This window comes from Lytechinus variegatus, chromosome 5, assembly GCF_018143015.1.
Source record: "Lytechinus variegatus isolate NC3 chromosome 5, Lvar_3.0, whole genome shotgun sequence".
NCBI classification, from domain to species: Eukaryota; Metazoa; Echinodermata; class Echinoidea; order Temnopleuroida; family Toxopneustidae; genus Lytechinus; species Lytechinus variegatus.
In genome coordinates this window covers 10663933-10673972 of record NC_054744.1, presented here as the reverse complement: position 1 = coordinate 10673972, position 10040 = coordinate 10663933, and the positions used below count along the sequence as shown (strand labels likewise).

The window sequence follows — 10040 nt, the reverse complement described above, 5'->3', positions numbered from 1 at the left end:
GCTACTCACATGCCATCCTCACTCTGTATAAGGCAATGGTAATTTGATGCTATGATGATAATGAAGTATGAAATTATTTCCTAAATTGATTTATATTTAGCACTAAATTATTAGAGTACTGACAACAACATTCTTTCTTGATCATGTGGTGGCTCTGAAAAGAGCCGTTATTTCTAGCCATAACCGTAGTATCAGACTAGCCGCCAAAACCGTACAGGGTACGGCCCTGCCTCTTCAGTGCATAGACCACGTCCATGGCTGTGACGGTCTTTCGTTTGGCGTGCTCACAGTAGGTGACGGCATCACGGATGACATTCTCCAAGAAGACTTTCAGTACACCGCGTGTCTCTTCGTAGATGAGACCAGAGATTCTTTTGACTCCACCTCTTCTTGCTAGACGGCGGATAGCAGGCTTCGTGATACCTTGGATGTTGTCTCGTAGAACCTTGCGATGACGTTTGGCACCACCCTTTCCAAGACCCTTTCCTCCTTTTCCGCGACCAGACATCTTGATGAATGAGAGCTAGTTGTTGTACGATACTGAAGACTGGATGTTACGCTGAGCGAATGAGGTCATCCGCTAGAGCAGCGGCTATTGTGGTCAGATTGCGGACGTGGGTGACGAAACTCGTCACCGCGCCGACCCGGCGGCGATTGGCACTCGCGTCAGAGCGCCCCCTTGTGCCGACGCCGATATGATTTCTGAAAGAGTCCCCGCCCTGAAAACGCACGGAATAATGACCCTCAGGAAAAGAAAAGCAAAATGCATACTTTTTGGAAGATCTTGTAAATAGTACTCGAATATAAGGCAACGTCTCGAATTTCACCAATGATACCGATCTCCCTCTCTAGTTAACTTTCTTGGCATTATTTATTTCTTACGTTTTCTTCCTTTCTCTTCGTGTTATTTTTCCCCCACGATATGTTAACTTCATACAGTATATAATTAGTTTCATATGCATTTTTATATATCTTATGTTATTCAAATTCCGCCCCTTGTTCCTCCTTCTTATAATGTCATAATATTGTCCAATTACCGATATTTTTTTTTGGTATTAGAATCCGACTTATACCAGTGCGGGTGGTCACAATATGGTTCATACTATTTTATTATTATTTTTTTTATTTTATTATTCTTTTGGTTTTTATTATTATCATTCTTTTTGTTATTATTATCAATATCGTTTTCATTGAGACAAGTATTCTTTCTTGGAAATGTGGTGGCTCTGAAAAGAGCCGTTTGGTTGGCACTGGAAAGTGGCTATCCAGAAATCACTTGGATTTCTTTGTCACCTTCTTTGCCGCGGGTTTCTTGGGGTTCGAAGCCTTTGGCTTCTTGGCTACCGCCTTCTTGGTCGCCTTCTTGGGTGTCGATTTCTTGGCAGGGACTTTCTTCTTCGGCGTCTTTTTCTTCTCTTTCTTCTCAGTAGTCTTCTTTACTGACTTCTTCACTTTCTTGGGTGCTGCTTTTGCCTTCTTAGCGGCGGCTGCCTTCTGCTTTTTCTCCTTCTGGGCTGCAGCTTTCGCCTTGGCCTTCTCCTTCTCTTTCTCCTTCTTGGCCCTCTCCTTTTCCTTCTTGGCTTTCTCCGCTGCCTGTGCCTTGGCTGCTTGCACATTCAACTTGAATGACCCCGAAGCACCTTTCCCCTTCGTCTGCGTAAGTTTGCCCTTCTCCACACCAGCCCTCAGAGCCTTCTTGATGAATATGAGCTGTCGGTCCATCTGGACATCGAAGTTCTGCTCGATGTACTTCTTGATTGCCTGCAGCGAAGATCCATTCTTCTCCTTCAGTTCGGTAATTGCTGTCATAACCATCTCAGCAGCAGGCGGATGGGTCGCTGGTTTCTTCTTAGGAGCCTTCTTGGTGTCCTTCTCAGCCATTTTGGTATACGTCTTTACAGTTGCGGTGTGAACAAAACAAGTGCCCGCCTCACCGCGAAATGATCATTATACGTCATGGTTGCGTACGTGGGAGGAAACCTCCCCTGCCTGCCCGCCCCACTACAGTGTTGCCCATTTTACGAGTGCTTCTGCTAACTAGAGTAAATTCTTCTTCCTCTTCCCCCTTTTCTTCTTCTTATTATTATCATGTTTATTATTATTCTCCTTCTTATTATTCTTCTTCTACTTCTTATTGCTCCTCCCGTTATTTTCCTTTCGAAGACAATTTGTAACGATATTTTTATATTATTACTATTTTTTTTTTCGCCCATAAACATGCACGTGTTATATATTCGTATGCATGCTATTATTGATAAAACATAAACTAAAAAAGAGAGAAAGTCTTTGTTCGGTGTTGCCATCCTAGCGTAGTAAATACAGCTACTGATTTTGATGACGGAACACCGAGGCTAGGAACAACTCGCCACATGGGGGCGTTGGTCGACATCAAGAGCGTGTGACATTAACTGTCATCTGAATGACTGAAGCACTCGTTATCACGATAGTTTAGGACTTCCTGAGTTTGATATACTACTACTACTACTACTACTACTACTACTACTACTACTACTACTACTACTACTACTACTTCTACTACTACTTCTACTACTAATACTACTCTTACTACTACTACTACTACTACTACTACTACTACTACTACTACTACTACTACTACTATACTACTACTCTTACTACTACTACTACTACTACTACTACTCTTACTACTAATACTACTCTTACTACTAATACTACTCTTACTACTACTACTACTACTACTTCTACTCTTACTACTTCTTCTCCTACGTCTATGAATATTTTCCCTTCCAGTGCAACCCCGTTATTTGAAATTTCATGTTACTAAGTTTTGGTGAATTTTATTCAAATTAACTTGATGAGCCTCCCTGAACTCTGCTTATTTTTTTTATTCATTTATTTATTTGACATCATTTTACTTCTAATCTACTTGTCATTATTCATTTTTCTTATCCGTCACGTCATTTACCTTATCTGTATGTATAGAGTTAGTGAGGGAGAAAGAGGGATGGATACCAATGAAAAGAAAACAACAACGATTCTTTCGTGAATACTTGGTGGCCCTGATAAGGGCCGTTGAAAATGGGGGTTCGCCGGCCGAGGCAAACTAGCTTGATTTAGCGGTCTTCTTTGGAAGCAACACGGCTTGGATGTTTGGCAGTACACCACCTTGTGCGATTGTCACACCACCCAAGAGTTTGTTCAGTTCCTCGTCGTTGCGTACGGCGAGCTGAAGGTGACGAGGGATGATCCTAGACTTCTTGTTGTCACGAGCAGCATTACCGGCGAGTTCCAAGATCTCGGCAGTCAGGTACTCCAATACTGCAGCCATGTAGACGGGTGCTCCAGCGCCTACCCTCTGTGCATAGCTGCCCTTTCGAAGAAATCGGTGAACACGTCCCACTGGGAACTGAAGACCAGCACGGGATGAGCGAGTCTTTGCCTTGGTTCGGGCCTTTCCACTCTTTCCTCTTCCAGACATGATGTTTTACTGATGAGATGAGCTGATAACGAGTTGAAGATCAGACCGGAGCAGTGTGCATTCGTGTAATGACTCCTCACCGCTTTTTTCTGCCTTTTTATACACGATGTGGCGTTCGCATTTACCGCCGGGGTATTGCGACTATTGTCCAATCAACGGTTCGCTGACCGCCGTCGCCAGTCCGGCCTCTGAAAACAAAAATCAATATTTGTGACTGCTGCCATCTTGCGGCCAATTCCTTCTCATTTGTTTACCATCTTTTCCTGTGCACCATTTATTTCATTTTCTTGAAAAAAATTATAATGACGTGCACACCAAAATTTATTATGATCCCTCTAATAATCGAACACACAACTCAATTTTGGAAGCTCGTGGTGTACTGTGTTGCAATATGGCTGCATAACATACCTACCTGAACCAAATACGATACAATAACGAATGCATGAATCTATTTGGATTTTATATTTCAATAACAGAATAGCAAATAAAATTACAATGAGATCTAATTGAAACAAGTATGTACCCCCTGGAATATATTTATTGGAACAAGTAAACCAACTAAATCCTACTTTCAAAATCATCAAACAACCGAAAGCGAAGCCTTCTGGCTTGCGATTTCACGTGTGTTTTATATATATTAAAATAATAAAGACTGCGTGTATATACTGTTATGTCGATTTTATCAGTAATTCATTTCTTTCCTTTTTTTATTTCAATAGGAAAGAGGGAGGAGGATGTCATGGTACAAGAAAAGGACAAGCAGTGACGGTGGCATGTGACACATGTACTCACTCTCCATGCGACAACAGGTAATTACACAACCACTATTTTGATAAAAGTTATATGCATGATGTGCATTATATATATCATATTATAATATTTGAATTATCCCAGGGATCCTTTATTTCTTCCCACTATTCATGTATATATATTGCATATGATATCAGTGATTCTTTCGTGATGTTATGGTGGCTCTGAAAAGAGCCGTTTGGCTATATGCCCTACAGGCTGTAGTGCATTGGCGCTCTAGGCGCGTTCTCCACGGATTCGACGGGCCAGCTGGATATCTTTCGGCATGATGGTAACCCTCTTAGCATGGATGGCGCACAGGTTGGTGTCTTCAAATAGCCCGACCAGATAGGCTTCGCTAGCTTCTTGAAGGGCCATCACGGCGGAACTCTGGAAGCGGAGCTCTGTTTTGAAGTCCTGGGCAATCTCCCTCACTAGACGCTGGAATGGGAGTTTGCGGATCAAAAGCTCGGTGCTCTTCTGGTAGCGGCGAATCTCTCTCAGGGCGACAGTTCCAGGCCTGTATCTATGTGGCTTTTTAACTCCCCCTGTGGCTGGGGCACTCTTCCTGGCCGCCTTGGTTGCCAACTGCTTTCTGGGAGCCTTTCCTCCGGTAGATTTGCGAGCCGTCTGCTTGGTGCGTGCCATGGTAGGTTACTTGTCTGATGGTAAGCCTGCGAATCGAACGTAGAAGACGAGATGAGTGACTGCCTCTTAAAAATGACCGCTATTTATAAGAGCTCCGAGAGATCCCAAACCCAACGGCACCGTCCGCAGAGCTCTCGTGATTGGTCAGTTGTGTTGCTCTATTGTCATAACGCGCGAAGCGTGGTATGGTGGTGGCGCTGTGCACAACGGCAGTGCGTGAGTGAAGGCACCAAAGGGGTGACGAATTACACTACGGTAATAGTAAACTATATTCACGGGGCGACCGATTCTGGATGTTATCCTCTTTTTTGGAGAAGGTAACAACATGTTAGAAACTAGGGAACGGGGACATCATGAGTCAATGAAAAATCAAGACCCCCCCTCCCGTCTTGTCAATAACATACGCAAATTATATGCTAATTTGGATTTGCTTTTGCATCCCGTATTTGCGACTTTGTACCCCCCCCATTCAGTATTCATTTTCAGTATTAATTTATAGCATGCATGCATGCATTCTCAAACGCATAATCATTCATGATCATTCCTTATCATCGGCACCTTTCCCAGTACACACATACTTGTTACTTGATTTTCACAACAGATTCATTTTCATCTGTAATATTTTTAAACTATTATTATTTATCTTCATTCGTTTAATTTATTCGACCGTTCATTTATTCCTTCATACTACTTATCATACTACATAATGCATTCTTTCTTGAATATTTGTGTGGCCCTGAAAAGGGCCGTTGTCTGTTCATGAAGAGTATAACTCCCTCTATTTAGATGTGGTATACTTCGTCACCGCTTTGGTGCCCTCACTCACGGCGTGCTTAGCAAGCTCCCCTGGAAGAAGAAGGCGCACGGCGGTCTGTATCTCACGACTGCTGATGGTAGATTTCTTGTTGTACTGGGCCAGCCGAGAAGATTCGCCGGCAATTCGCTCGAAGATGTCGTTGACGAAGCTGTTCATGATCGTCATGGCCCGGCTAGAAATTCCGGTATCAGGGTGAACCTGCTTAAGGACTTTGTAGATGTAGATTCCGTAGCTCTCCTTCCTTTTCCTGTGCCTCTTCTTGCCACCGCTGGGCCGGGGGGCCTTGACTGCTTTCTTGGAACCTTTCTTGGCAACTTGACCTGTTGGAGCCATGATGAATGTAAGCTGGTATGTGAAGAATGTACCGAAGCGTGTGCACCGATTAGATATTCGATTGCTAATGCGAGTGCCCCGTCCCAATCGCCCTATTTATACACCGCGTCCGGGTCCGGTGCGGCGCGGTCCGTATGCAAATGAGCCCCGGTCTTTCATTGGCCGGCCGGCCAATGGGCGCCTGTACTGCTCCTGGTCGAGAGATGGCGACAAAGTGTTCTTATGCAATGAGTGTGGTGATACTATCTTCTTCTTATTTTTTGTATGACCTTATAATTTTTCGGATCAGTGAAAACTCTTTTGAAAATTGATTCTATTATTTTAAGGCGATATTCTTCAGGACAACATCAAAGATTGTTGTTAGCACGATATCACAATAGATACATGCTGAGCGAAGTTTATGCTTTTAAAAAGTGACGACGTGATGTGATGTAGTGTAGTACTGACGAAAAATGGCGATATGTCGTTACAGCTTGTACAATAATATTGTTATCAGGTCGAATGAAAATAATCCCCCTTTCCTGGTGAATTTTCAAGAAATGAAACCTCTCTTTTAAGTGAGGGTAATGAAAATTGAATATTGTGATATTTTCTTTTCATCAGGACATAGGAAAATTCCTTCATGTGAACCAGTCAAAATAGAAATTCATGTTTATTTAAATGCATCTCGATAAATATCAATTCATTCCTATTTCCAGGCGCGGATCCATGGGGGGGGCCTTGGCCCCCCCCCTTCGGCGAAAAAAAAAGAGAGAGGGAAAGAAAGAGAAAAAGAGGGGAAGAGGGGAAAAAAGAAGAAAAAGAAAGGAAAAAAAAGAGAGGAAAAGGGGGAAAGAAAAAGAGAGAGAGGAGAGGGGGAAAAGAAGAGGGGGGAGAGAGAGGAAGAGGGGGAAGGAAGAAGAGGGGAAAAAGAGAGAGGAAAGGGGGAAAGAAAAGAAGAAAAAGGGAAGAGGGGGAAGGAAGGGAAGGAAAAGAGAGAGGAAAAGGGGAAAGAAAGAGAAGGAAAAAGAGAGGGAAAGGAAAAGGAGAAAAAAAAGAGAGGGGAAGAGGGGAAAGGAAGAGAAGAAAAGGAGAGAGAGGAAAAAGAGGAAAGAAAGGAGGAAGAGAAGAAAAGAAAGGGGGAGAGAGAGGGAGGAAAGAAGAGAAGAAAAAAAAGAGGGGAAAGAAAAGAAGAAGGGAAAGAAAAAAAGAGAAAAAGAGGGGAAAGAAAGAGAAAAAAGAGGGGGAAGGAAGAGAAGAAAAAGGGAGGGGGAGGGAGAAGAAAAAATAGAGGAAGAGGGGGAAGAGAGAGGAAAAAGAAAAAAAGGAAAGAGAGGAAGAGGGAAGAAAGAAGAGGAAAAAAGAGAGAGAAGGGGGAAGAAAAGGGGAAAGGAAGAGAAGAAAAGGGAGGGGGAGAGGGGGAAAAAGAGGAAGAGGGGAAAGAAAAGGAGAGAGGGGAAGAGGGAGGAAAGAAAAAAAGAGAGGGGAAAGAAAAGAAGAAAAAGAAGAGGGGAAAGAAAAGAAGAAAAAAGGAGAAAAGAAGAGGGGAAAGAAAGAGAAAAAAGAGGAAGAGGGGGAAGGAAGAGAAGAAAAGGAGGGGAGGGGAGGGGGAGAAAAAAAGAGGAAGAGGGTGAAAAGAGAGAGGAAAAGGAGAAAGAGGAAGAGGGAAGAAAGGAGAGAAGAAAAAAGAAAGAGAGAAAGGGGAAAGAAGAGAAGAAAAGGGGAGACGAAGAGGGAAAGGACGAGAAGAAAAAAAAGAGGAAGAGGAGGGAAGAAAATGATGTTCGAACCAAAAGGGCGCTGAAATGATGTTCGAAGGAATGTCAAAATGCTGTTCGAACTGGGGGCAGAATTGATGTTTGAATGGGGGGGGGGCGAATTAATGTTCGAGGTAGGGGGCGCCAAATTGATACTCAAACTAGGGGGCGCAAAATTAATACTCGAGCTAGGGGGGCGAAATGATATTCGAAGGGGGGCCAAATTAATGATCGACCTACATGTAGGGGCGCCGAACTGATATTCGAACTAGGAGGGCGCCGAAATGATGTTCGAAGTGGGGGCGCCAAATTGATACTTGAACTAGGGAGGGGGCCGAATCGATGTTCGAGGTAGGGGGCGCCAAATTGATACTCAAACTAGGGGGCGCCGAATTGATGTTCTAACTAGGGGGGCGCAAAATTAATACTCGAGCTAGGGGGGCGAAAAGATATTCGAAGGGGGGGGGCCAAATTAATGATCGACCTACATGTAGGGGCGCCGAACTGATATTCGAACTAGGAGGGCGCCGAAATGATGTTCGAAGTGGGGGCGCCAAATTGATACTCGATCTGGGGAGGGGGGCCGAATCGATGTTCGAGCTAGGGGGGGGGGGGCGCCTATGATACTCAAACTAGGGGGGCGCCGAATTAATGTTCAAACTAGGGGGGCGCAAAACTAATACTCGAGCTAGGGGGGCGAAATGATATTCGAAGGGGGGGCCAAATTAATGATCGAACTAGGGGGGCGCAAAATTGATACTCGAGCTAGGGGGGATGATATTCGAACTAGGGAAGGCAAATTGAGTTCGAAGGGATGCCAAAATGATGTTCGAAGGGGGGGGGGCAAATTGATGATCGACATACATGTTGGGGCGCCGAACTGATATTCGAACCGCCTTGTTGTTGGCTCATTGTTCCATATATTGAAAGTTTGAAATGCCTTGGCCCTGAGGTTTTTAGGCATGGCCTTGGGGATCGATGCCTTGGTCTTGGGTATTAAAGCCTTGGCCTTGGAGGTTTGAGCCTTGACTACAACACTGATGGACATATTGATAGATATTATTTACAGAAATTTTGAAGTTTACTTGCAAGCACTAAGAAATAAATGTTCAGAATTGAACCCCGAAGGGTTGATGCAAAATCAGCACCCTATGGGTTAAAAAATTGAACCCCTGATTTGGGGTTAAAAAATTGAACCCTGCGGTTGGGGTTCATTTTTGCACCCTGCGGGTTCAAAATTGCACCCATAGGGGTTCAATTTGAAATTTAGGGGTGCAGTTTTGAACCCGCAGGGTGCAAAAATGAACCCCAACCGCAGGGTTCAATTTTTAAACCCCAAATCAGGGGTTCAATTTTTGAACCCATTGGGTGCTGATTTTGCAAGAACCTTTCGGGGTTCAATTTTGAACCTTTATTTTTTAGTGTGCAATATGTAAAAGAATAAATGATACTTTCATTATAATGGTGAAAGTTTCGGATGCGTTTTTTATTTTTTGACGAATCGTCAAATACTCAAATAACTGAAATAACTCTATGGTTTATATCGTTCCTATATTTTTTGTTTCATGTAGTAATGCGTAAAAGACAGCTATATACAGTTGATGATACGACACCTTTTCTTTTCTAACCTACAGTGGGAAATCACGTTTTATTTTTTTAAACGAATTCCACTGAAAATATTACGTGGATTTACTCAGGCCTAAACTGCATTGCTATCATTTACATTTATTGTTACATCTTGAAATAGTTGATGTATACAAGATACATGGGACCTTGGAATTCATGTTTCACTAGTATTGTATGAAAGAGAGAGATAAGAACTTATCGTCCAAAATGATGCGAACTTAAGAGCATTGTTTTCATATTTATAAAGACACTGACAATAAAGTATGTTTTTACAGTAATTTATCTTTAGTATCTTATATTCTTTTTATATACACCGTTTACACGCATTTTGTTTCTTTTGAAAATCTATTTGGAGTATATAAAATTTGAGCAAGATTATAAGATGCATAACCTTTTGATACTTTATAATGATTGTTGCAAGAGCGGAAGAGCCAATGTTTGCTGATTAGGATTGACAAGACAACTCACTGTTTTGAATGGAATTCAAGCGAATAACAAAAGATTATATAATATATCCAAACACTTACAGATCAAAGTAGGCAGTGCACTCCCAATTAGTAAATGCTGAGTGCTGACTACTGAATCTACCTCACCTTTATGATAAAAAACATGTTAATTTATATCTTTTTCAAGA

At 42.7% G+C, this 10040-nt stretch overlaps 6 protein-coding genes across 6 annotated transcripts in view; 1 reads left to right on the top strand and 5 right to left on the bottom strand.

Annotated features, from left to right (window-relative positions):
- Positions 1-4304, top strand: part of LOC121414873 (keratin-associated protein 5-1-like) — a 44966-nt gene extending 40662 nt beyond the window's left edge. Inside the window, exon 8 of the mRNA XM_041607924.1 lies at positions 4177-4304. Within this exon, the coding sequence (XP_041463858.1) occupies positions 4177-4270 (94 nt within the window). The 3' untranslated portion in view covers positions 4271-4304. The remainder of the gene's footprint in view (positions 1-4176) is intronic.
- On the bottom strand, positions 147-1025 carry LOC121415306 (histone H4). Its single transcript, XM_041608485.1, has one exon. The coding sequence runs from the start codon at positions 506-508 to the stop codon at positions 197-199; it is 312 nt and encodes a 103-aa protein (XP_041464419.1). The 5' UTR covers positions 509-1025; the 3' UTR covers positions 147-196.
- Positions 1219-1932, bottom strand: LOC121415279 (histone H1.1, embryonic-like). The gene has a single exon (XM_041608463.1). It carries the CDS (start codon positions 1879-1881, stop codon positions 1273-1275), a length of 609 nt encoding a protein of 202 aa, XP_041464397.1. The 5' UTR covers positions 1882-1932; the 3' UTR covers positions 1219-1272.
- LOC121415290 (histone H2A, embryonic) lies at positions 2755-3554 on the bottom strand. The gene has a single exon (XM_041608471.1). It carries the CDS (start codon positions 3455-3457, stop codon positions 3083-3085), a length of 375 nt encoding a protein of 124 aa, XP_041464405.1. The 5' UTR covers positions 3458-3554; the 3' UTR covers positions 2755-3082.
- Positions 4305-4425: 121 nt separating the features above from the next.
- On the bottom strand, positions 4426-4990 carry LOC121415283 (histone H3, embryonic). The gene has a single exon (XM_041608466.1). The coding sequence runs from the start codon at positions 4892-4894 to the stop codon at positions 4484-4486; it is 411 nt and encodes a 136-aa protein (XP_041464400.1). The 5' UTR covers positions 4895-4990; the 3' UTR covers positions 4426-4483.
- Positions 4831-6130, bottom strand: LOC121415298 (histone H2B.2, embryonic). The gene has a single exon (XM_041608478.1). The coding sequence runs from the start codon at positions 6042-6044 to the stop codon at positions 5673-5675; it is 372 nt and encodes a 123-aa protein (XP_041464412.1). The 5' UTR covers positions 6045-6130; the 3' UTR covers positions 4831-5672.
- Between the last annotated feature and the right edge of the window lie 3910 nt (positions 6131-10040).